We start from the raw sequence: 26,757 nt of genomic DNA on the forward strand, positions 1-26,757 counted from the left end.
GCCCAATATAGGCTTTAGTCCATACAAGGAGCAACAGGCTGTAAAGGAAGATGAGGAAGACTGAGAATGCTAGGTGAAGATACCCTCCCTCCAATCTTTAAAGCTTCTGTTAAAAATGGGCTTTTGCAGCCACGCCACTGCTGTGGGTATTGTGCTCGGGAGAGGGTAAAGGGTTAGATGGGGGCTGCTAAAGGATGACTCCTAGCTGCTGCTGCAACCAGGCAGGCTGGGAGGTCTTAGCAATTTTTATAGATGCGCCATAGAAAGCATCCTATCTGGATGCATCACAGCGAGGTTTGGTGCCTGCTCTTCCAAAGACCACAAGAAACTACAGACAATCATGAACACAGCCCAGTCCATTGTGGAAACCAGCCTACTATGTATTGACTTCATCTATACTTCCCATTGCCTCAAGAAAGCAACCAACATAATCAAAGACTCCTCCCAACTGGGTTACACACTCTTGCGCCCCTACTCCGTCAGGCAAAAAATATAGAAGTTTGAATACATGTTCAGATAGATTCAGGAACAACTTCTTCCCTGCTGTTATCAGACTTTTGAACGGACCGGTCAAATGTTAATGCTGATCTGGCTGTCTCTCTGCACCTTCTCTGTGGCTGTAACATTGTATTCCGCACTGTGTCCTGCCACCCTGCCGTATTTTGTATGGTACAATCTGCCTGTATAGCACGCAAAACAATACCTTTTCACTGTATCTCAGTATGTGCAACAACAATAGATCAGTCAACCAATCAATCTAACCCTGTCTGGAATGCTGGCCCCTCCCTGACCTCCAAGCACCAAAGCTGGTCCCTGGTTGCCTGTTAGAATGTGTCAGCCTTCCTGCCCTTGACCTCAAGTTCTTACTGAACCTAATCAGCGAATTTGGCAGTCAGCAGGTAGCCAGAAGCCAATGCTGCTTCTACAAAAATATTTAGTTGTTGCTCACCTCCATGTCCAAAATTCAAGTCACAGTGATTCAGTTACAAAGCAGGCAGGTCTGGAGTAAATCCAAATCAAAATTTGCGCAGATATTACAAGAATAAGCTGTAGAGAAGTCAACCATTGATCAAAAGAAGTGCCAGTTGAGATGTTACCATACAAGGTTCACCCAGGTCACATCGTCCTGTTCATTCAGACATTCAATTCTTTCTTGTAAGGTATTTTTAATGCAATGATGCCGCAATCAGGCTAGAACTACTCACAGCACAGTTTGACAACCTGTCACTCGGTGTGTTGCCTTCTCCAAAATGAGTGCAACTAGCTTGAGGTGGTATGTGTAAAAGGTGGATATAGCAGTCACTTTCTAATCGTTTCCTTCTCTTGGACATGCGTGAATGCATGATGACAGAAAAAGAACAGAAATTATCTCAGGTATATTATTCAATAGTTGGGACATGTAAATCTTGGGTTTTTTTGCAGGAATGTGACCTCTCAGCAAGGGTGTCTGGTGAACAGGACAGCCACCCAGCCAATGCTATGAGCCTTGAGCTCATCAGAATTTCCAGGAGGATTTGAACAAATGCAGGGTGCCATTACAAGCTCACCCATCTGATTTTATCAACTTGACATATTGCCATGGCATTTTACAGGCAAAGTGGTAATACAGAGTAACGCATAGGTGTGGACAGGCCGTACTGGAGTAAAATAACAGAGAAGAATTTCCTCCTCATCCCATAATATTTTATGTTTACCACTTAAACGATTTGCAGCACATACTGAATTATGCTGTTTGGCACTCACCTGAGGCTGTGTTGCTTTACCTGGGTGTGAAAATTTGAATAGAAAATTTAAGTTGGAGTTCAGTAAAATCAGTTTTCTTCACGTCTGTTTGAGAATTCCCTAGGGCTGTGTCTGTTCTGGATAAACCTGATGGATTAGCTGGAATTTATTGTCACGCTGGTAAAATCTACAATCATCCCTTGGACTGCAGTGGCCAATGTACTGTTATGCATATGGCTATACTGAGCAGCAATTTGTATTAGACCAACACTTACTTCTGTGTAATTGCTTTATTCCATTGTCTGTTTTCCTATTCATTTTGAGAGAGACAGGGAATTTATGCTATACAAAAGTGCTTACGAGCACAAATATGCAGCTTCACAGTCTGCAGTCTCCCTTTCTGCAGCGGAGTTGTGGTGAAAGATCAAAGTTGCTGAATTAAGAAGTAGTGCAATGTACACGGGTATCAGGGAGCCATGCAGTGTACCAAGAATATTTGGAGCACTGTGTTGTAGCCAGGACCTTGTGGAGCAGTGCAGTATCCACAAGAAGTGCACAGCCATGCAGTGTATCAGAGGTCATGCAGAGCAAAGTCGATATAAAAAGAATCAGACTCGGGTTCATTGTTGTAGGTTCTTCATTTGCTAATAAAACCAATACAGTGAGTGTCACCAACAGAAAGACTCAGACCAATTCTTCTACTTACATTGAATGTTTCCTTATCTAGTGCATTTGCAGAAAATGTTAATAGTGAGCTCCTGCCTGTAACCTGATTGGCCCACATTAGTCACATTGGCTGCTGTTACAGTAAAGGGTGTGGTTGTGTCAGTTGGTTCCAGATCCTCAGCTGAATTGCTGGGCTTATAGCAAGTGGACAGAGTTTTCCCATCAGGGCTCCCTCTTTGGATAGACAACGACTGAAGATGTCAACACCTTGGTTCTGTACTGCACTGGACTGGAAACATCTCCATAGAAAAATGAAGCCGGATGTGGAGAAGGGTAATGACCAGAACGATGGACCGAAGGATTTTCGGGTTCATTGCAAATTCGACAAGACTGAGGTGTGCATGGTGTCAGAGGCAATTCCAGGGCAGTCCGTTCAAGCTTATCCTGCCGGTAGGTTCCAGAGTTGTTGGCATTGTTAGCAGATGGGGTAGACTGAACATTTGTGAGTCATGTTCATAAACATTGACGTTCTAAGTTTAGTTCACACAAACAAATGCTCTGTATTTATCGGGCTTATAAAATGTCTCTCAGCCTTTGGTTTGGCTGTGAGAATCCTCTAGTAGTATCAGCTGTGTCACATAGAATTGCAGCTCAGCTATTAGGTTCTGGTCTCATGTCATTATTCTGTACACCTACATTAAATTACAACATTTAAAAGACATCTGGATGGGAATATGAATAGAAAGAGTTTACAGGAATATGTACCAAATGCTGGCAAATGGTACTAGATTAATTCAGGATATCTCATCAGCATGGACAAGTTGGATAGAAGGATCTGTTTCTGTGCTGTACATCTCTATATCTGACTGCCGTTGTTCTTAGATGTTCAGACTTGACCGAGCACCATGGAAGGAAACTTCTGGATAAGTGTGACTCATGCTGGCTAGTGTGTGTGTTGGTGATGGAGCTAGAATCAGACTCTATTGTAGACTTCCATTTGAGAAATGTTCAGTGATGATTTTCCCAAATAAAAGACACTAAGCGGTCTCAAGGATGGCGAAGATCACTGAGGATGAGCATGAATGGGGTTAGGGGACAATATTCAGTGTAGAGCTGAGAGCAGTGAATAAGGATAGAGTGTAAATTGGTTTTGATCACTGTAGAAACCTGGGATTCCGACTGAATGAGGGCATGAGGAACTCTGAGACGATTCAAAATATCAGGAAATATTGCTTTGCACAGGTTATTTTTAGGAAAGATAACAGGCCAGTTACCAATTGGGCAGCGCCCTGACGTAAGCAAGGGGAATTCGAACTTAAGCAACAAAATTCAGTCAGTTTGAACAAGAGTTTTAAATTTGGAATTCATTGTGATAGCATTGTAACTCTCTGGAGCTCAGCTTGTAACTGAGAAGAATAAAATCCTTTGGTTTGATTAGACTAGTATTGCCAGTATAGATGCTGCCAGACCTGCTGAGCTTTTCCAGCAACTTTGTTTTTGTTGCCGGTACACAGTGTATATTGGGTTGTGGAGTGACACACATTAGTTGTGTGCACATATGTGAATTTAATTGTTTATGTGCATATAAACATGTGGAAAGATCGGTGCACAATGGTTGTCAGCAGTCTCTTCATCTGTGACACACAGAGAGGTTGAACAGTGATAATTGTTGTTTAAGGAGCTGAAATCAAAAGGAGCACATGCTCCCAGGTTTTAATTTCCTGCAGCTTTTCAACAAGAAGCAATTCTGATTCCTCCACACCTGTAAGAGACTGATCTCCAGCCCATTTGAATGATCAGAACTTATTAAAATCTCAGGGGGAGAAAAAAGGGCTGTTGTGGTGCAGAGGTAGAGTCTCTACCTCTGGACTTAAAGGCTTGGGTTCCAGTCCCAGATGCTCCAAAAGTGTGTAATAACATCTCTGAATAGGTCGATTAGAAAAATAAGTTACATTTTTAAAATAGTGAAAATCCCAGGTAGCTGTGGAAAATCACAGGGTACAGAGGCCACCTTCGAACAACAGATGAGTGGTTCAGTCCCTTATGACTAGGAATAGAACAAGATCATGGCCATAAAGGCCTAGGTTTTCAATGGAAAACCATGTTGTACATGGCTGCTCTTCTTAGCCATGCAAAGGAGGTTAAAAAAATACAAAGTTTACCTTTCTAGGCCTCTACTGGTCCCTGATCCATATTTATGTTAGGTTGGTCTCTCAGAGTTTAGGGCTGGTTTCTTGGTGAGTTTGAGACTGGTTTCTTTGCACGACAAGTGGATTTGTCAATGAGTTATCTGCTTTTGTTTAATCGTTTGTTTAATTTTCAAAGAGCAATTTATTTGACCTGTGTGAATAGTCTGATGTCACAAGTGTAAATCTAGGCATTCTTTCCTTAATTAATTATGACTTGAAATTTATTGGATTTTGTTCAGAGTGCTGGGTCCTGCTGCTATTTGCCCAGTACTCCCAGGAGCTACTATCATATTACACACTTACAGAATAATGGAACCATAGTAACGTCCACTAATCCAAAGAGAGACTTGCGTGTTACACTGTGTGAAATGGAGCATGAGTGATGATGAAATCTAAGAGTTAAATTGGAGAAATGTGTTCTTTATGCATTATGCGCTGCTGATCATGGAGGCTCAGCCTTGGCCATTCTGTTATAGGAAGGATATTAATATTGGTTAGTGGGGGGCAGCAGGAAGAGTACAAGACCAGGTTTAAAAAAAAGTTCCAGACCTTGGGATTCCAAATGATGAGGAAAGGCTGAACATGTTGGGTTTATTTTGTCTGAAAATAAAGAGATTTGAAGTGGCCTAATTGAAATGTTCACTTCCAAGGGAATTGCTAAAACGTGCATGAGCAAATTGATCATTGTGCTAATGGGCTCAAATCATAAAGGAGTCCTAGTTAGAAATGAAGAGGAACAATACATTCCAAAGGGTAATCCAGTTGGGAATAATTATCAATGATGCTCACACTGACCGTACATAAAAATCATCATTGTGCTGCTTGTCCTAGAAAATTCCAGGAAAATCAAAGGCTGGTGTAGACGTTAACCCCCAACTTTTGAGAGAGGCTGCTGTTGGATTCTGGAAGCCAGGCACATGGACAAGTTGAGCTTAAGGGCCTGTTTCCTTGCTGTAACCTTTATGACTCTATAACTCAAAGCTGCACAGAGCACAGATGATGGTCAGACCACAAGTGCAAAATATTTTCAGACCTTGTCCCTCAGAATTTGCACCTGCAGTTTTTTTGACATGTCTCCCATTGCACTGAGATATTGCCTGTGCAAGTCACGCTCTCCCCTTCCCCCACCGTATCCCAAAACCAGCCCAGTTCGTCCCCTCCCCTCACTGCATCCCAAAACCAGCCCAGCCTGTCTCTGCCTCCCTAACCTGTTCTTCCTCTCGCTCATCCCTTCCTCCCACCTCAAGCCGCACCTCCATTTCCTACCTACTAACCTCATCCCACCTCCTTGACCTGTCCATCTTCCCCGGACTGACCTATCCCCTCACTACCTCCCCACCTATCCTCTCCTCTCCACCTATCTTCTTTTCTCTCCATCTTCGGTCCGCCTCCCCCTCTCTCCCTATTTATTCCAGAACCCTCACCCCATCCCCCTCTCTGATGAAGGGTCTAGGCCTGAAACGTCAGCTTTTGTGCTCCTGAGATGCTGCTTGGCCTGCTGTGTTCATCCAGCTTCACACTTTATTATCTTGGATTCTCCAGCATCTGCAGTTCCCATTAGCACATCACACTCAGGGTGGTTTTGCCTGATAGGTTTTCAGCTTTATCCGGTGACACCCTGCAACAGAGTATCGATACTGAATGCACTGCCTGGAACTGAATATTTGTTGAAATGGGACACCTCCCAGATTGCCCGTTTTGGCTGATTTAATTCCTGTCAAACCACAGGGAAGATGGTATGGAGCTATAGGACAATCCACATGGCTCTACTTTTCAAGAACGGTAATAGAGATAAACCAAGGAATTCTGGACCAGTGATTGTCTCATCTTTGGTAGGGAAACTATTAGAGAAAATTATGAAGGAAGGAACTAATCTCAACTTGGAGAAACAAGGTTTGATCAGGGATAGTCAATATGGCTTTGCCTAACAAATTTGCATGAACTTTTCATGGAGACGATCAGATGGATCAGGTTGGGCAGTTGATATCATTTATGTAGATTTCAATGAAGCTTTTGACAAGGTCCAAAGTGGGAGAATGATGAAGAATGTAATAAAACAGGGGTTCAGGGTAATTTGGGAAATTGGTTCCAATGGCTTAGTGTCAGGTGATAGTGTGGTGGTAGAAAGCTGTTTAGGTGACTGGAAGCAGTTGTGTAGTGGTCTACTACAGGGGTCAGAGCAATGTCCCTTATTATTTGTGATATTCATTTGCGATGACATGAAGATTGTCAGATGGTTGACAGTGAGCAAGAAAAATGTTCGGCTACAGGAGGATGTAAACAAATTGATCGGATGGTCAGATCAATGGCAGATGGAATTTAATCCTCAAAAGTGTGAGGTAATGCACTTTGGAAGAAGTAACAAGACAAGAGCATACTCAATGCAGGACTCTAGGAAGCTCAGAAGAACAGGAGGATCTTGGTGTGCTTGTGAACACATCTTTGAAGGTGGCTGGACATGTTATTAGGGTAGTGAAGAAGGCATACAGGACATGTTCCTTTATCAGTCATGGCATAGATTATGACATCAGGAGGTTGTGATGGAACTGTACAGAACTTTGGTTAGTCCATAACTGTGTAAATTTCTGGTCATTGCACTACAGGAAGGATGCAATTGTACTTGAGTGGCTGCAGATGAAGTTCACCAGGATGTTGCTTGGGATGGTGCAGTTTAGCTATGAAGAGGGGCTGGATTAGCTTGGATTATTTTCTTTGGAGCAGAGGAAGCTGATTGAGGTGTGTAAGATTACAGGAGACATGGGCAGGGTGAGTCGAAAGCAACTGCTCCCTTTCATTAAAAGGGAATTAACAAGGAGACATAATTTTAAGGAGAAAGGTGTAGAGGGGATTTGAGGAAATATTCTTCTCTCAGATTGAGGTGAGAGTCAGGAAGGCACTGCCTGGGAGAATAGTTGAGGCATGTAATCTCACGGCCTTTTTATAAGTACTTGGGAATGTGCACTTGCAATGTCATAACGTTCAAGGCTCTGGGCTGAGTACTGGAAAGTAAACCTCGTGTAAATTTAGTTTTCTTCAGTGCAGACTCCATGGACTAAAGGGTATCCTCTGTACTTCAATTCTATGATTTGCTTCATCATTTCAGTATAAAAATGTGTTGAGCTACACCTTGTTGGAAAAGTGAGCCCAGAGTTGTGTTGAGGGGTCAGGAGGATGTCTGGGACATTGAAAGCAAACATCAACAATTTCTCTCCTCAGCCATTGAAATTAAAGGATGGGGAAAGAAAGAGAGTTAATGGAGAGAAGAATAGAGTGAATTGGTCAAATTAAGTGTAGAAGGAAAAATAAAGGGAAGCAAAGTAAGATTACAAGATCAGAAAGAGAAAGGTAGAGAAAAGTGTTTTAAAATTTGAAATAGCCCCTGGAACAGTTTCCTGCCTAGAAGAATGAGACTGCTTAGTTTCAACTGCTTCCTTCTTCCAAAACTTGCGTGGTATTACAGGAATGTTAAACTCCTCATTAAAATGAGTCCTTGGGTCATTAGGTGCCAGGCCCATCTCTCCGCAGTGAGTTTAATTCCTTTTAATCATGAAACTACAGCAATTTCTTCCAAGGCAACTGGCAGCGTCAGATTTTGTGACACTGACAACAACCAGCGTAAATTGAGCAACAGTTTACTACCATTTTTAAATGCTTTTGTTAGCACCTTGATGTTGCTTTCCCACCAAATTTGGTTCGATTATGTCAACACCTATTTGTTTTGGACACAAATCCTCTCTGCAATGCCTGGCTAGAATTCCAGCCCGATCCATAACAATCACTCAACCATGTATCTCTCCTCTAATTTACGCCTCCATCCTCTCATCTGTGCTCCGAGAGCTCAGTAAATCATGTTACTCTATGATTTCCCAGCTGGCTGCTGCCCTTGGTACCTGAAACAAGGGGCCATTCTGATCATCTGAACCTTGTTAACCTCTCCACTCTGAATAATTGCACTCAGCAGTGTCCAACAGTGATCAGGATCTAAGATCCTAGTAATTTTCCTCAATCCCATGGTCAGTGCTCCCACCTTTGCTCTGTCTACCAGAGGCACTGAGGTCTCTGGCCTGACTTGAGACTGCCTCAGTTTAGCACGTGGCAAAGATTGAAACTGAAGATTGATCACCGATCCCTAAGAACTGTATTTACTCCTTAATCTGTTTTCATGGTTGCTCAAGTCATCACATTTGAAATGAACAAAATTTCCAATAGTTTATTGGAACCAGTGGTTTGATCAGAGGCTAAATCATCTACCCAGGACACCCAATCTCTCTCTGTCGTTCATGCTTCTGCTTACTTTTTTAAAGCTTTTCTTTAACTATTTTGGGCAAGATATCCAACCAAAGGAGCAAGTGCAGGAATACCTGGAGGACATCTCTTGAGATTAGGATTTCTGGAGGGTGACGATCAGGAGTATGTACATGAGTCCATGGAGTGTGAGTCTTTGGAGAATACTATGAATAGAATTCCCTATTTATCAGTTCCTGTATCTTCCTCCATGCCAGTTCCCATGCATTTAACTACTTACCCTCTGACCACGTGGATTTCTACATATACTCCAACCAGTCACCATCAGTGTGTGATCCAACCAGCAGTATCCTTGTCACCTCAACAGACCCTGGACACCTTCCCATTGGTTAACAGCAGCATTAGGGCAAACCTGGCCTTTAAATCAACAAAGAAAACTTCTATGACACATTGTGTAGGAGAGAACAGTAGGGGAAGTTTTGGCGTTGCTCTGTTATGAGTAGATTGTGTACGTTCTAAGTAATACAGCTCAATATTGGAAGTAAAATTGATAGGATTGTTCCTATTTGCTTTATTTCAGCTGGCAGGACGACTACAAATGAGGAGCTTGAAGACATGCTGGAGAGCGGGAATCCCGCTATCTTCACATCTGGGGTGAGTCCTTCCCTAACCTCCCTGATGATAAATCCCCAAGTGGAATCAGAACCATTACTCAGGATAATAACTACACTGCACCCATCAAACAGTGTACTATCAGCGAAGACATTAATTCAAAAATACTCAACAGAGCATTACATGGGAATGTTCTTGCCTTTTAATCAGAAGGTTGTAGTTTGGAACCCTACTCGCACAAGCTGGCAATCTGGGTTGATCCTTTAGTGTGAAGTCACTATGTTTGAAATGAGATGTAAAGCCCTAGGCCCTCTATGGAGTTTAAAGATCCCACGGCACTATGTCAAAAAGTGCACAGCTTTCCCTTGGTCAGAGATAATGGGAACTGCAGATGCTGGAGAATCCAAGATAACAAGGTGTGAAGCTGGATGAACACAGCAGGTCAAGCAGCATCTCAGGAGCACAAAAGCTGATGTTTCAGGCCTAGACCCTTCGTCAGCTTTTGTGCTCCTGAGATGCTGCTTGGCCTGCTGTGTTCATCCAGCTCCACACTTTTGTTATCTCAGCTTTCTCTTGGTATCCAGTCTGATCTTATTCTCGTGACCAAAAACAAATAATCATTGTTGGTATTTTCCAGTGTGTAAACTAGCTGCCAAACTCACCATCACAGTGACAGCACTGCAAAGACTGTTCATTGGTTAGGAGCACACTGGGAGATCAGGGGAATATCTGTGAAGCTGTTACCTACACAGATGTCTATTCATTATATTGTACCGGTGAAGCAAGTTGTCGTAACCTACACGCTGAACCTTGAAGTACAGAGGCTGCTGCTGTAACGTTCAGTGATTGCAACACTTTTGTGTTGAGCAAGATCTCACAGGCTACAGTGAAATGAATGGCTATTTAGTTAGTTTTTAAAGATAGTTGAGAAAAAAATGTTGACCAGGTGACAAGGAAGAAACTTAATTTCCAGTGACATAGCATCTTTCACATGCTTAGGGGGCCCAAAAATACTCGACAACCAGTTTATACACAGCAATGTTCCGTAAACATCAATGGTTCATTTTGGAAGAAATAGCATAATGAGGGCTAGATTAATATTCTGCATCTGCAAAGATTTTAGGATTTAAGGGACAGACTAAATAAAGAGCACGTCTGTGTAGTAGTAATAACAAGATTACATCTGGTGTCACGTACCAGTTATTATAGAAATAATTAAATAAGAGGTATCAGTGCATTAATAGTGGTTAGATGTATTAATAAATCAATGGAATAGCAAGGAAGAGTTCAAATTCCTTGGACATTACAACCATTTCTCAGCTATGTGTCTTCAAGGAGACGGACAGACATCACTCTGATTGGTCTGAGACCTGGTGCTATTTAAAGTGACAGAGTAATTGTATTCTGATGTCCGTTTTAAAATAATGAAATTACCAGGAATAAACATGAGGATTATCTGTTCGATGTTAATAAAATAAACAACAATCAACAAAGACTTAGGCAAAGGAAGATCCTTCCTGATCTTTAAATCTCTTTAAAAACCTGCAAATTTGATGGATATAAACGTCCAAAACACAGTGGGCAAAGTTCTTCACCCATTGTTATGAGTCAAATTTAAAAGCCTGGGAATTGCAGGTGAATATTAGGAATGGATAAGAAATTAGCTGAAAAGGTAATGCCAGCTTTTTGTTAAAAGACTTGGGTCAGGTTTCCTTGGGTGAAATTTGAACTTGCTGAAAATCTGTTCACTTGCTCAGAGTTAAGGTCAGGTCTAAAGCTCTTCCCATGCTTCCGAACTGCATTCTTCTTTGGATCACAGCTCTCATGAAGATGACAAAAGAGTGGTTTCACCTTGCAGTATTCATTCTGGCGTAAATCTCTGGAAACATTATCAAGAGACCTCTACCTTCAGCCTATTCCTGAATCTGACCCTTTCTCTCTTTTGGTGCTTTTATAGCACTTACTGAAATATTTCTTCTTTGTGTATTAACCTGACTGAAGATGGGATTTCTCCCTAGTAAAGGAAGCTGAAATTCATCCAAAGTATCTGGCTACACCTAGACTCTTGTCTCAATTTGAAAGTTAGCTTGATAAAGGACTCCCGGAAGCTAATGAGCTGCAATCAATTGTAACATGATTCTAAGATAATAAAATGTGAGGCTGGATGAACACAGCAGGCCGAGCAGCATCTCAGGAGCACAGAGATGTGCTCCTGAGATGCTGCTTGGCCTGCTGTGTTCATCCAGCCTCACATTTTATTATCTTGGAATTCTCCAGCATCTGCAGTTCCCATTATCTCTGTAACATGATTCTGTTTGGATATGCAAGCATTGAATAGTGATAGCCTATTCAAATACATTAGTTTCAAAACATATCAGATTAAAAAAGGCAAATAACTAGCAATGCTTAGTGTGGATTTTTAGCAAAGTTGAATGTTTCATCAGTTCACGATCAACAAACTGTTAATGAATCTTGCAGCACATGTGAAGAAAAATCAGAGTTAACATTTCAGGTCCGGTGGCCCAGAACTCACCAGAACCAAAATGTTAATTTTGATTTCTCATCAGAGATGTTGCCAGACCTGCTGAGCCTTTCCAGCAACTTCTGTTTTTGTTTCTGATTTACAGGATCTGCAGTTCTTCCTGTTTTTGTTGATGAATGTTGCTGGTTTGAAATAAATTTAATTGCAGCTTTGCATTTTCTGAATGATGTCAATTACCCTCAGTTGCCCTGAGGGTAGAGGAAGTGTCAGAAACTATTTGGCCTGTTTGGTCTCAAGTGGTAAAGGAACGCATTTACTGGTCTAACTAAAGCAGCTTATGTAGTTAATTAGGTACGGTTTATTGCCCTTTTGGCAGACCCATCAATTCAGCCTCCACTGAACTCATTTCTTCCTCTCCTGATTCTGTTTTCCTCCCCTTACCCAATCTCATCCCATTTATGTCTTCTGATACTTTATGTTGGTTCCACAATTTTAAGCTCCCTGGCCCAGACATGACCTCTTACCATGGACATTTAATCTTTCTCATGTCCAACCCCCATCAAAATGGTCTGAAAAATTTATCAAATTTCTAAATCAAATGGACTGCAGTGGTTCAAAAAGGAAGCTTACTGTCACCTTTATTAAAATCAGCAACTGTTGGCCTTCCATCCCAAGAACACATTAAAAAGATACAATAGTTTTACTGGACCAAAAACCAAATGTGGATGCTGGATATCTGAAATAAACACAGCAAATGGCCGATCACACTGAACAGTTCAGACAACTTCTGTAGAAAGAGAGAAAGAGTTCATATTTCAGATAAATGGTCTTTCATTTTAAAATTACACTGGAATTTTACTGATGCAGGGCAGGGGGTGGCCTTAGTAGCAAAGTAGGTATTTTGTGTTTCTACATAATGCCGCACTTCAAAGTAACTTATTGTATCTGTAGCACTTTGAGGTGTTTCTCACCTCTCAGGGTGGTAATCAATTGGGTTAAAATCCTAGTAGTCCCCATGATGCCCACTTCCTACAAGTAAATAAAAAAAACTAAGAGGGAATGAATCCTGGGCCAGCCAGTGACACCCACATTTCATGAATAAAGAAAAGCGGTGATACTTTAGGAAGCCATGTGTCAAAGTAATGCAGGAGTAATCATGTTGTCTTTAGAAGCTGGAGAATTTTAGTCATCATACTCTATTAATGTAGACTTGGCCAAAGCAGTTGTAGTAAAAACTGTTGGGTCTATTCCTGATGCATAAAAGAAACAGTAGGGCAAAGAGAGGGGAAGGTGCTTCAAGAAAGTGATGATAAGGTGACCAAAACCTGTTGTTGTAGATTTAACATTTTTAGTGAGTGTATGCTCAGATGAGTCTAAACTGTGCAGAATCCAGGTTGGAGATCTGTTCCAAGCTTTATTTTTACCTGATCAGCTTTAGAAATATGCCTTGATGGGGGCTTACTAACCCTGTTTTCTCTCACAGATCATAATGGACTCGAATATAACAAAGCAGGCGCTGAATGAGATTGAGACACGACACCACGAGATCATCAAACTGGAAAACTGTATCCGTGAGCTGCACGATATGTTCATGGACATGGCAATGCTGGTAGAAAGCCAGGTAAGAGAAGCAGTGAACAGAGAGTGTTCCTATTCTGAACTTCTGTCTCACAAAACTAGCTGAGAGCCATATAAATAATAGATCCAACTTTGTCCATACAAATCAACTTTAAATCCTTTATGTTTCTGTGATGATGCTGACATTAGTTGACAAAACATTTTGATCGATGTAAGGGTATTTGTGTGTGTGAGAAATATATTACTTCACTTTACACTGTGGCTTGTGAAATTATTTGCTGATGTTGAATTTTATTATTGATTTCAAAAGGTAATACTAATGTCAGATTAGGTGCTATGTGTAACCCACTGTCATGTGTCCATCACAGACTGGCCCAAGTAGGAGGCTGCAAGTTGTTTTTCAAAGTTTTAGACATCATCTCTATATGTATCTTGTAGTTTTCTCCGCTTAAATCTTTTGTCCCAGGTCACACACTTCACCATCACCCATTGCAGAGTAACCAACTGAGCACGGACTGGGGAAGAAATTTCAGATGCCCTTGACCTGTTTAACAGATTAGAAGCAACGTTTATTCCAACTGGTCCGTTAGAGACTCTGTCGTCTTACTGCCAGGTTTCAGGTAGTCTCTATCCAGAAAACCACAGCTTCACAAATCCAAGCAGAAAATTGAAATGGTAATGTTATCATTTGTACTAGCTCCCAGCTACATAGCCCTCATCATTCTCCTGTCAGTGAATCACTCATTCTTCCTCTACAACTGGTGCTGCATTCTCCCTGTCCGTTATAATAAACTACACGAAAGATGTAGGTTTTACTCTGACTAATTATGACCAATGCCACTGTAGATTAGCTCAACATACAGTGACATCTCCCCCATGCTCGATGTGAACTTCTACCTTTCAATTTGTGAATCTCACTAGTTATTGTTCATTTTTTCTATCTCAGAGTTATAGAAGCTCAGTCGTTAAGTAATATCAAGGCAGAGATTAGTAGATTTATGGTTACTGATGACATCAAGGGATGTGTTTTTAATGCAGGAAAGTGGTGCTGAAGTAGATAGTCAGCCATGATCTAAAATGGCAAGAGCAGGCTCGAAGGGTTGAATGGCTTAATCCTGCTCCTTTATACCAATGTTTCTAGAATCTCCCTACTTTCTGCTTCCATTCCCCCTCCACTGTAGTTTGACTGATCACCTCATCTGATCATTTACAAACATCTCCAACTCCAAGCATTCACCCTCACCCCTCCATGAAAACAAAATGAAATTGAAAAAGGAAAGAAAGGTACAAATTATATTTGGAGCTTAAATTTTGTTCCTAAGACTATTGATGTCAATCTTAACTCCACAAGATCCTAAGATGTTCTGCCTTATCCCTACCAGTGTGGTGTCATCAGACTGGATAGAGTTTAACGTAGTGTGTAACGTTAACCTTTACAGAACAATTGACTTACTCAATAGTTAGAGCAAGGAAGCAGCTCATGTTATCTGTTGATGTTCATACTGGCTCCCTGTAGGTCTACTGCTGGTATTCCCCTGCCTTTCCTGTGTAGCCCTGCAAAACCTTTCAGATAATTTCCTTTAGAAAACCACAAATGAATCTGCCTCCACTCTCAGGCAGTGCACAACAGATCCGAAACAACTTGCTGCATATAAGACAATAAAATGTGAGGCTGGATGAACACAGCAGGCCAAGCAGCATCTCAGGAGCACAAAAGCTGACGTTTCGGGCCTAGACCCCTAGGCCCGAAACGTCAGCTTTTGTGCTCCTGAGATGCTGCTTGGCCTGCTGTGTTCATCCAGCCTCACATTTTATTGTCTTGGAATTCTCCAGCATCTGCAGTTCCCATTATCTCTTGCTGCATATAAATGTTTTTTCTCAAGTTATCTTTGGTTCTTTTGTCAATCATTTTAATTCAGTGTCCACTATGTCATGACACTTCCTTCCATGGGAACAATTTCTCCCTTCCTACTCCATTTGGATCCTTCATGATTTTGAGTTTCTCTCAGCCTCCTGTTCTCCACAGAGAACAGCCTAGTGACTCCAGTCTATTCTTGTACGCAAGCTAAAGTCCCTCATCCTCAGATCCATTTTCTTTAATCTTTTCTACACTGTGTTAAAGATCCTCCCTAAATTATAGTTCCCAGAATTAGATACAGTATCCAGTTGAGGCAAACCAAAGTTTTTTACAAACATCATAACATCCTTTCTTTCATGCTCAGTTCCTCTTTGTACAAAACCTAGCTTCTTCATGCCCTAATAACTGCTTTCTCAGCCTATCCTATGATCTTCAATGATTTATTTATATGTACTGCAGGTCCCTGTGTTCCTTCACCCCCTTTAGAATTGTAATTTATATCGTCTCTGCACATTTTCCCTACTTACTTCTGCATATCAAATTTTGTCTACCACTTGTCTGTCCATCCCAATCTACATCCTTGTGAAGCTTACAACTATACGCTTCATAGTCTGTAATATTCCGAAGCATGAAATCATCTGCAAAATTTGAAAATGTGCCCCGCACTCAGGTCGTAGTCACTAATATAGGTCAAGACAAGCAAAAACCCTGATATCCAACCCCTGGAGTACACTATTGTGGGCTGAAGAGATTGGAGATTATAGGCAACTAAAACAAACCTGATTAGGGAGACGTTGAGGAGAGGGGGGGAATAGAATTCTAATAGAGCTCCCTGTAGTACTGCTTTCCAGTGTTACTGGGAACTTCTGCCTGTGAGTCAGTTCTGCCTATGCTGATAACAAGCCTATGTTTTCTCCTGCTGCTAATGCCCTGGACTGGACGGTGGAGTCCTGCAGGTATTTGTATCTCTGTATTTGTAGCATGCCATAACTGTGTAATTTGCATTGCAGCATGCGCTACAAGCGATTTGCATGCCCTTGGGTATTTTTAAATATGCTGAAATGTAACACCAAATGTGCCAAATGTGCAGTGTTGTGTAACTGCTACCTTGTTCGCATGGCTTCACCCATTGTGCCAGGCCTAGTGAATACCAGCATCAGCATTATTGAGTGCAAACCTGCTGCTGACTATTGCTGGAATAAGCCACATCCGATGGGAAGGGCCCGGTACAGTGGTGAGACCCAGGCTCCAAAAGCAGTCTCAATGTAGCAACGTGTTCAAAGATGCATAGCTAAGAACCCTGCTTGAATATGAAATAACAGACATTAGAAAGGACAGATTTCCCAACTCGCTCCCTCTCCCATGCCAACACTGGACAGAAGCAGCATACATGAAGTGCCAGGATTTGCTGATCTTTAGTAATGCCTAGCGTGGAAGGGGGCAGATTCTAATGTGCAGCGTGTTGGCAATTTTTAGCTACAAACAGTAACGGCCTCAATCAAAGCTAGATGATCCTAGGATTGGCTCTTGGGATCTCAAGGGATCAGGAGTATTTGATCTGAATTGTTACCCCACTCTGGGGTTCAGGACTGCTGGAGAAAAATAAAAATGAGAGGAGAAGCAGTGGCGATGGGATGTTCAGTGGGACTTGGCAAAACACACTGCCGTTTCCTTTCCTGTGGAGGTGGGCTTTCCCTTGGGAATAAGTCAGTAAAGTTTAACATTTACATGTAGTGTCCAAAGAAACCTCATCCTAGTATAAATGCTGTTAACAGCAGTGACAGAGTAGAAATCCTCCATTGGGAAAAATCTATTATGGTTCAAAACTAAAGTCAAATCTTTCATAGCTTCTGCAGTTTTCCCATTGGAAGTGATTGAATGAGCTGATCATTGAGTCCTAGCAAAAGTGAATGAATGGCTCACTGTGTCATGGTGAGAGATGGCTTATGTACTGTTTCACCTCCACATTCGGCTGAGTGATCGTGAAGATCCACCAGGTGAAAGGATGAGTTCCATGCAGTCAGGCAGTAGTTACTGTGGGGCTGGAGAATAAAGCTCCTAGAGGCTTCAGCTGGGCTTGGGGACTGCTGCAAGGTGTGAGCAATGAGCAAGCAAAAGGGTGGCTTTTCATGCTTGCTTGTGTTTTTGTGTGCTCGGAGTGTCTGGACTCCTTGTCAGCCCTTTACTTTCTGTTTCAGGGTGATGTGGTCAACAGCATCGAGCAGAATGTCACCAATGCAGCGGATTATGTGGAGCAGGCAAAGGACAACACAAAAAAAGCAGTTAACTTTCAGGGTACAAGCAGACGGGTAAGTGGCTGAAGAGAACCGGACACTGAGAAGATCTGTTATTGTCACGTGTCTCTGCTCTTTTCCTTGATGCCCAGGGAGAGATGATAGACAGGATCGAATACAACGTTGAGCACTCAGTTGACTACGTAGAGAGGGCAGTGTCCGACACGAAAAAGGCGGTTAAGTACCAGAGTAAAGCACGACGGGTGAGTAGTGCAAGTATCTCCATCTCAGCATGTGGCATGGTCAACTCCATTTGTGAACCGTGCTTTTCCCAAGGCCATCATAAGAGACCACAGTAAAACAATGTTTCTCGAGCCTTGTGTTCACATGATTGACTTGCAGACTGTATCAGTCCCCAGATACCTTGAAGCCTGTATCAGCTGCCAGTCTGAAATTCCCTGAACTTTTCTTCTGTGTTAAGGACACTGCCCCACCATCTGTCTGGGTTTATTATCAATGTTGTTTGTTCTGCATAAAATGTCACTGGACCATTTACTCCTGAGGCTGAGGTTCAGAGGACATGAGTTCAAACAAATCCGCAGCAGCTAGTGGAATTTAAATTCATTTAGTAAAAGAAATTCTGGAATTGAAAGCTAGTGTTTGTAATCCTGACCAGGTAACTAGCATTGGTTTTTATAAAAACCATCTACAAATATCTTCAAGGGACGGAAATCTGCCATCTTCAGCTGGTGTCACCTACATGTGATTCCAGTCCCACAGTTACGTGGCCTATCCTTAACTGCTGTCAAGTCAACAGAGGGTTGAGGGACAAATGTGGCCTTTCAAAAAAATATAAAGCAAAACTGGAGCTCTTGGCCCATTGACACAATATGCTGTAGTAGAATATACACAAGGGAGCGTTACACTCAGTGAGTATATTTTGAAGTATACATAGCATGCCACAACTCAGTGGTGCAACGTTAGAACTAACCTTAATTTCTACTAATTTTATGTTAGGGTGATACCATTGTTAAGTAATGTCTATATGTCACCAGGATGTAGTAGCAGGGAACAATTCTGTCACTTTGCTAGAAACAGATCTTGGTGAGCTGAGAGTTATCTGAAGGCTGAAGCACGCCTTTCTATTAAATGATGGTGAACGCTTGACATGGCTCACCAGCTATTCAGAAAACTGTCTTTTAATGTATGCCCAGGCTTTCAATGATATATCTGCAGAGACCAGTCATATTTTTGGTTCCCTAGTGCATGTTAAAGAGTATCGGGTAAGAATGTTGACATATGGAAGACAAAGCCTATGCCCATGGAATCATGACAGAGAAACATTTGCTTTACTGAGTCTTATTGCATTCTGTGGTTTTTCCATTCCATTTACCTCTGCTTGGATCCTCTGTGAAGCATTTCTCCCAAAAACTCTTGGATTACTAATCCTTTCATGCACACTGTACTACACAAACCAGCTGGTGGTTAGCATTCCAATGCAACATCCATTACATGTGGTGAGCACTGTTGTGGCATCCTTGAAGAAAGTACCAGCTGTATTTGCAGTGGTGGTTAGTAGTGTATTAGAGACAAGGCTTCTGCATGTGGTGACTTGAACAATATTGAGTGAAATTACGGATAGTTGAACTAGGAAAGTGGCCGCACTAGACCTTGTACTAGCCTGGCCAGGTGATGGAAGTTTCAGTGAGGAGCATTTTTTTGGAACAGTGATCATAGTTCTGTAAAGTTTAAGACAGTTATGGATAAGGGTAAGACTGGTCCTCAGGTGAAAGTTCTAAACTGGCTTAAGGCTAATTACAACAATATTAGGCAGGAACTGGAGAAATTAGATTGGGGCAGCTGTTTGAGGATAAATCCACATCTGATATATGGGAGCCCTTTAAGAAACCAGTTAATCAGAGTTTCGGACCAGTGTGTTTCTATGGGAATGAAAGATTAAAGATGGCATGATTCAGGAACCCTGAATGACAAGAGATATTGAAAGTCTCCTTAAAAAGAAAAGGAAGTGCATGTCACGTTTAGGAAACTGAAATCAAACAAAGCCATTGAAGAATATAAAGGAAGCAGGAAAGAATTTAAACAAGGAATTAGGAGCGCTAAAGTGGCCATGAAATGTCTTTGGCAAGTGGGATTAAGGAGAATCCCTAGGCATTTTATACATATATTAGGAGCAAGAGAGTAACCAGGAAGAGGGCAGGTTCAATCAAGGACGAAGGAGGGAATTTATGCATGGAGCCAAAGAAAGTGGGTGAGGAGCTTATTGAATATTTCACTTCGATATTCACCAAGGAGGAGGACATGGATGATGCTAAGATTAAGGGTATGTTGGTATTCTAGGGCAGGTTGAGATTAGGAAGGAGGAGTTGTTGTGTGATTTGAAAACCATTAAGGTAGTTAAGTCCCTAGGATCTGATGGGATCAATCCCAAGATACTTAGGGAGGCAAAGCAGAACATTACTGGTGACTTGAGAGAAATCTTTGTATCCTGTTTAGCCAAAGGTGAGGCCTCAATAAACTAGAGGATAGCCAATGTTGTTTCTTTACATGCGAAGGGCAACAGAGATAATTGAAGAAATTATTGGCCAGTGAGACTTACATCAGTGGTAAGGAAACTATTGGAGAAGGATCTGGGACATTATTTACTCACATTTGGAAAAGAATGGATTTATTAGAGGTAGTCAGCATGGCTTTGTGCAAGGGAGGTCCTGACTCTCAAATTTGATTTGAGTTTTTTGAGGAAGTGACGAGGATGAATGATAGGGATAGGACAGTGTATGCCATCTACATGTAATTTATTAAAGCATTACGGTGTCCATCATGGTAGGCTAGTCCAGAAGGTTAAGTCACATGGAACACATGGTGAACTGATAAGTTAGGTACAGCATTGGCTTGGTCGTAGAAGACAGAAGGTAGTTGCAGAAGGGTGTTTTCTTCTGACTGGAAATCTGTGACCAATGGTATTCTGCAAGATTCAGTGCTGGGACCTCTGTTGTTTGTAATATATATAAATGATTTGGATAAACATATAGGTGGTCTGATTAATAAGCTTGCAGACGATACAGAAATTGGTGGAGTTGTGGATAATGAATAAAGTTGTCACAGAATAAAACAGGATGTAGATCATTTGGAAAGTTGGGTGGAGTAATGGCAGATGGAGTTTGATCTGGACAAGTATGAGGCGATGTATTTTGGGAGGTCAAATGCAAAAGGAAGGCATACAGTAAGTGGCAGGACCTTTGGGAGCATTGATATACAGAGGAATCTTGAGATGCAAGTCCATAGCTCTGTATAAGTGGCGACACAAACACAAGTGGATACGGTCGTGAAGAAGGTGTATGGCTTGCTTGCCCTCATTGATCAGGGCATTGAATATAAGAATTGGCAAGTCATATTGCAACCAAGCTTTAGGTAGGCCACATTTCAAGTATTGTATGCATTTCAGGTCAGTAAACAATAGGTAGGATGTAGAGACTTTGGAGATAGTAACAAAAGAGATTTACCGAGATATTAGAAAAAGCAAGGCCTACAAATGCTGGAGCCAGAGACAATACAGTTTGGAGCAGGAGGAACACAGCACGCCAGGCAGCATGAGAGGAGCAGGAAATTTGATGTTTGGGTCAGGACCCTTGTTCAGAAGACCCAATCTGAAACATCATCTTTCCTGCACATTTGATGCTGCCTAGCCTGCTGTATTCCTCCAGCTCCACACTGTTGTCTTTGCCAGGATGTTGCCTGGATTGGAGTGTATCAGGCACAAAGAGAGTTTGGACAAACCTGGATTGTTTTCAAACTTGGATGCTGAGGAATGACCTGATAGAAGTGTATAATATTATGAGAGGCATGGACAGAATGGATAATTGGAGTCTTTTACCCCATAGTGGACATATCAAATGCTAGGGCATATAAGCTTAAAATGAGAAGGGGGACATTTTGAAGGAGTCATGCAAAGCAAGTATTTTAGAGAGGGGCTGGTAGGTTCCTGGAATGCACTGTCAGGGGAGTCCTACAGCATGGAAATGGACCCTTTGGTCCAAACAGTCCACACCAACCATGTTCCCAAACTAAACCAGTCCCACCTGCCTGTGTTTGGCCCATATCTATCCTATTCATGAACTTACCTAAATGTCTTTTAAATGTTGTAACTGGACCTGCATCCACCACTTTCTCTGGAAGCTCATTCCATGCACACATCATTCTCTATGTGAAAGAGAAGTTGCCTTACTTTTTAAATCTTCCTCTTCTCAGCTTAAAAACATACCCCCTAGTTTTGAACTCTCTCACCCCAGGGAAAAGACCCTTGTCATTCACCTTATCTATGCCCCTTATGATTTTATAAACCTCAATAAGATAACCTCTCAACCTCCTATGCTCCAGTGAAAAAGTCCCAGTCTTTCCAGTCTATTTTTATACCCCAGCAACGTCCTGGCAACATCCATTTTAGAACCCTCTCCAGTTTAATAATATCCTTCATATAACAGGGTGGTGGTAGAAGCAGATACAGTAGCAACATTTAAGCGACATTTAGAAAGATACAACCAGGCAGTGAATACAGGGACACTGACATGTGAAGGCAGATAAGATTAGTTTAGAATGGCATCATGATTAGAACAGATAATGATGGGCCAATGGCCAGTTCCTGTGCTGTATTGTTGTAGGTTCTAATTGGGAATTGAAATGATACTGCACATTACATTCCTCAAACTATCTTTCTGAGGGATGTGCTAATGTTCATTCCACTGTCTAACCCACTATTTCACTCAATAATTTTACCCTGAACATGCTTCCTTAATGCAGTCTATCCTGACCTGACATATATAACATTTCAATGTAATCTAAATACCTAAGCCTATTTTTGATCAGACCAATATATCTGACCTAATCTTTAACATTACATGTTGTCTCATCATTACGTGTCCTATTTTATTGTATTGAAAGATTCAAATCTCTCCCAACGTAATCTAATCTAGTCATCATATAATGGATCCGAGTGCAGTAGATCCTTGTCAAATCGATACGGTTGCAATGTTTTATAAATAAAGCTAGCCTCATATCACTTATCCTGTTATATTATATCCCAATACGATCATCCCTAACAAAATCACTCCATTACAATCTGTCCAATTAGTGTATTTCAGTGTAATATTTCCCAGCTGTTTTCTTGCCCCAGTACAAGCATCAGACTCTCCTAGTTGATAAATAAGGCCTGATATAAACAATGACCCTTTCTCTACTGTAACCACATGCTTTCACATTGCACTCAGATGAGGATTTTTTTGAGTTAATGTGATGTCTACTCCCCGCTTGAGCCAATCTGAATGAGATTGCCAGTGTGGTATTAACCATACCAACAGGGTGTAACTACTGCCGTAAACCAACATACTTGGTAGCTTTGGGCTTGGTCAAGATTGATGTATGTTTTTTTCCAAGATCTTGCAGCCAACTGATGTATAAACTTCTGCTGCAATTGACCTCAAATCAAATTATACCTTTTATGCTCTCCTGTGATGCTACTAGATTGAGTTAATAATATCTAGACACAATCAAACCAAAAATTACAGTTAGCAAAGTCTTGTCCAGGATTATCCTGATATGATAGGACTTGTACTTAAGACCCCTGTTTATCCCTCTTGTATTTATCCCAATATATTACTGTGGTTTATTCCATTCTGATACACCTTACAGAGTAGTCTAATCTATTATAATGGAAAGCACCCAGGATATAGGTGCTTTGTAAAATCAAAATAAACACTAATGATAAGGATGGGAAGCAGACTTAAGGTTCCTATGAATTGTAGCCACCAAAATTACGTAGATGTATTTTGAACAGGGTATTGAAATCTTAAAATATCAGAATTCTAACTCCAACCTACCTGCTTTTACTTTCATCAAAGTGAGATGGGGATGGACAACCAACTCAAAGTCGGAAGATTAGGTAGAAATATAAATATTATCATGGAGTTGCTTGCATAACATTTGAACCCCATTATGAATTCACCCCAATGTTGAGGCGTTTCCCAGGCCTTCCTAAAGCCAAGATCTAAAAGAAGATGATGATCGAGAAGGTTTATGATGGATACATGTCACCACCTTCACTCAATCCTGCCCTTGGACACACCCCCAACAACCTTTCCATCCACTCCATAAGGTCAATGATCTCAGTCCCACTCCCTAACTCTAACAATCTGCCAATGATCTCTCCATTCTCCCTCAATCCCCAATATTCCCATTAGATTCTAATCTTGCGCCTGGCTCTCATTCACTTTTCATTTTGGATTCCAATTCTTCCTCTGATTGGCAACCTCAACATCGCTCTAGCCTTTTAATTTTTCATAGAACACAGAATATTACAGCACAGTACAGGCCCTTCGGCCCTTAATGTTGTGCCGACCTGTCATACCGATCTGAAGCCCATCTGACATACACTATTCCATGTACGTCCATATGCTTATCCAGTGACGACTTAAATGTACCTAAAGTTGGCGAATCTACTACCATTGCAGGCAAAGCGTTCCACTCTCTTACTACTCTGAGTAAAGAAACTACCTCTGATATTTGTCCTATATCTTTCACCCCTCAATTTAAAGCTATGCCCCCTCGTGCTCGCCGTCACCATCCTAGGAAAAAGGCTCTCCCTATCCACCCTATCTAACCCTCTGATTATTTTATATGTCTCAATTAAGTCGCCTCTCAACCTTTTTCTCTCTAATGAAAACAGCCTCAAGTCCCTCAGCCTTTCCTTGTAAGACCTTCCCTCCATACCAGGCAACATCCTAGTAAATCTCCTCTGCACCTTTTCCAAAGCTTCCACATCCTTCGTATAATGCGGTGACCAGAACTGTACACAATACTCCAAGTGCAGCCGCACCAGAGTTTTGTACAGCTGCAGCATAACCTCTTGGTTCTGGAACTCGATCCCTCTATTAATGAAAGCTATAACACTGTATGCCTTCTTAACAGCCCTGTCAACCTGGGTGGCAACTTTCAAGGATCTGTGTACATGGACACCGAGATCTCTGTGCTCATCTACACTACTAAGAATCTTACCATTAGCCCTGTACTTTGCCTTCTGGTTACTCCTACCAAAGTGCATCACCTCACACTTGTCTGCATTAAACTCCATTTGCCACCTCTCAGCCCAGCTCTGCAGCTTATCTATGTCTCTCTGCAACCTACAGCATCCTTCGTCACTATCAACAACTCCACCGATCTTAGTGTCGTCTGCAAATATACTAACCCATCCTTCTACGCCCTCATCCAGGTCATTTATAAAAATGACAAACAGCAGTGGACCCAACACCGACCCTTGCGGTACACCACTAGTAACTGGTCTCCAAGATGAACATTTCCCATCAACTACCACCCTCTGTCTTCTTTCAGCAAGCCAATTTCCAATCCAAACTGCTATATCTCCCACAATTCCATTCCTCCACATTTTGTACAAAAATGTAAAATTGTACAAAAAATTTCATTTGACTTCAGCCTACCTCTCAGCCATTTATCTCACCCTACTGCGGCTTTTCCAATCCTGCCTTTCTAATCTTGCTGTCCCTTCTCTCTATTCCCTGGTTATGGTCTGTCCTGAAGTCCTTCCTGCCTAACGGGCAGCAAAGATCTAGCTGCATATGATCAATAAACAAATAAAAATAGAGCTAATTAGATCCTGCTATTAAATTTGCCAGGACCTGTAGGGAACTTGTTATTTCCTGACCTCCAATCAGACTTCTTATTTCTGAGTTCAGCTTGTTGTTTATGACTGCTAAACTGAGAGAGATTGCAGGAACGCAATGGAGTGCAATCTTGTTATTTGAAAATCCACAGTATTCAAAATACAAGCCTTACGACCTGACCTGTGTTAGAGTTAAAGACAGATGCTGTTATATTCCACAAATATTAGAACCTTAATTGTGTGTCATGGAAATAGCATACAAACTGTTCTTTAAATATTTCCATTCAAGTTTCTGCTAAATTTAAGTTGCATTAATGTAAAATCTTCCATGACTGGTGCAAGCATGCAGATAACAGCATGCAAATTTTAAATTTCAAAATCCCTTTGATATGTTTAACATTGATAACCTGCTCTCATTTTGTTAATAAAGCTTTAAAATGGGTCCATCACCAAAAATAAGCAAATTAGTAAATGTCCAGTTTTCCACCTGTGAACAATCAGATTTAAAATCATAGAAAATAACAATTAAGCACTATACTGAGCTATTTCATAGTTTTGTTGGTGTGTGCTAATCAGTTCCTTATTGAATTGTGTACTTCTTGTTGATTAAACATGTTATCCACGTCATGTCACGTCACAATCTTCAGAATGTTACATTTCCAAATTGGGAAGCAGGGTCAGTTTGCCTGATGCAGGCAAATCAAAAGTCAAATCTTAGAAGCAAAGTTCACAAATAACCTAAATGTAAATAGTTTGGAATATAATTCACTAGTGTTTAAAGCTTGTTTGTGCAGTTCAGCTGACTCTGTCTGGATTGCACCAATCTTACTGACAAGAATGAGCAAAAATTTGATTTCCCCCCCCCCACCCATTTTTACTAGCAATGAAAATCGATGGATAAGGGCAGGGTAGGAGTCAGTGAAAATGGTTAGTATCACAAACACAATCTTACTCATGAGGTTTTAATCCCAAATTTTAGAACTAGAAGCTCTTAGGCTGTCTTGTATACGAATCCTTTTCACAAAGTTTAATGAAGATTGTTAAATTTGTTAAATGTTTTAGATAATAAACAGATGATTTTTGTACTGTGTTACTATTACAAATATCAACTAGAACTTCTTCAAATTGTTCATGATTATACCACTTCTTACATGGGAGATCATGAATGGAAAGTATTGAGAAAGTATGTGAAATGTATACCAACAGAAGACGATATTCATTAGGTGTCTAAAGATAATTAAGGGTAAGAATAAATTAGAAGGAAAATAGTAGATGGAAGGTTGGAGTAAAATACCATTACAAACAAAAGCAAGTAAAATAATCGGAGAAGTGAAGAACGTTAAATGTGTAGGGGAGACATCAAAAGTGACAATGCAAGATTTATAATTGTGTACTCATTAAACAATGGCTGCAAATATATCAGTTTACCTTAAATGATGGTTCTGCAATTAAACAAATCCATCTTTACTCAAGGTGATGAGCAG

At 41.2% G+C, this 26,757-nt stretch overlaps 1 protein-coding gene across 6 annotated transcripts in view; it reads left to right on the plus strand.

Annotated features, from left to right (window-relative positions):
- LOC125464552 (syntaxin-1A) overlaps positions 1 to 26,757 on the plus strand; it is a 226,901-nt gene that overhangs the window by 187,019 nt on the left and 13,125 nt on the right. For 3 of the 6 annotated variants that reach the window (XM_048557056.2, XM_048557054.2, XM_048557057.1), the window contains exons 7-9: positions 9,403 to 9,476; positions 13,400 to 13,537; positions 17,739 to 17,849. In XM_048557056.2, the coding sequence (XP_048413013.1) occupies positions 9,403 to 9,476; positions 13,400 to 13,537; positions 17,739 to 17,849 (323 nt within the window). The other 3 variants (XM_048557055.2, XM_048557059.1, XM_059655186.1) reach the window with 2 other exon arrangements.

This window comes from Stegostoma tigrinum, chromosome 27 (assembly GCF_030684315.1).
Source record: "Stegostoma tigrinum isolate sSteTig4 chromosome 27, sSteTig4.hap1, whole genome shotgun sequence".
NCBI lineage: Eukaryota > Metazoa > Chordata > Chondrichthyes > Orectolobiformes > Stegostomatidae > Stegostoma > Stegostoma tigrinum.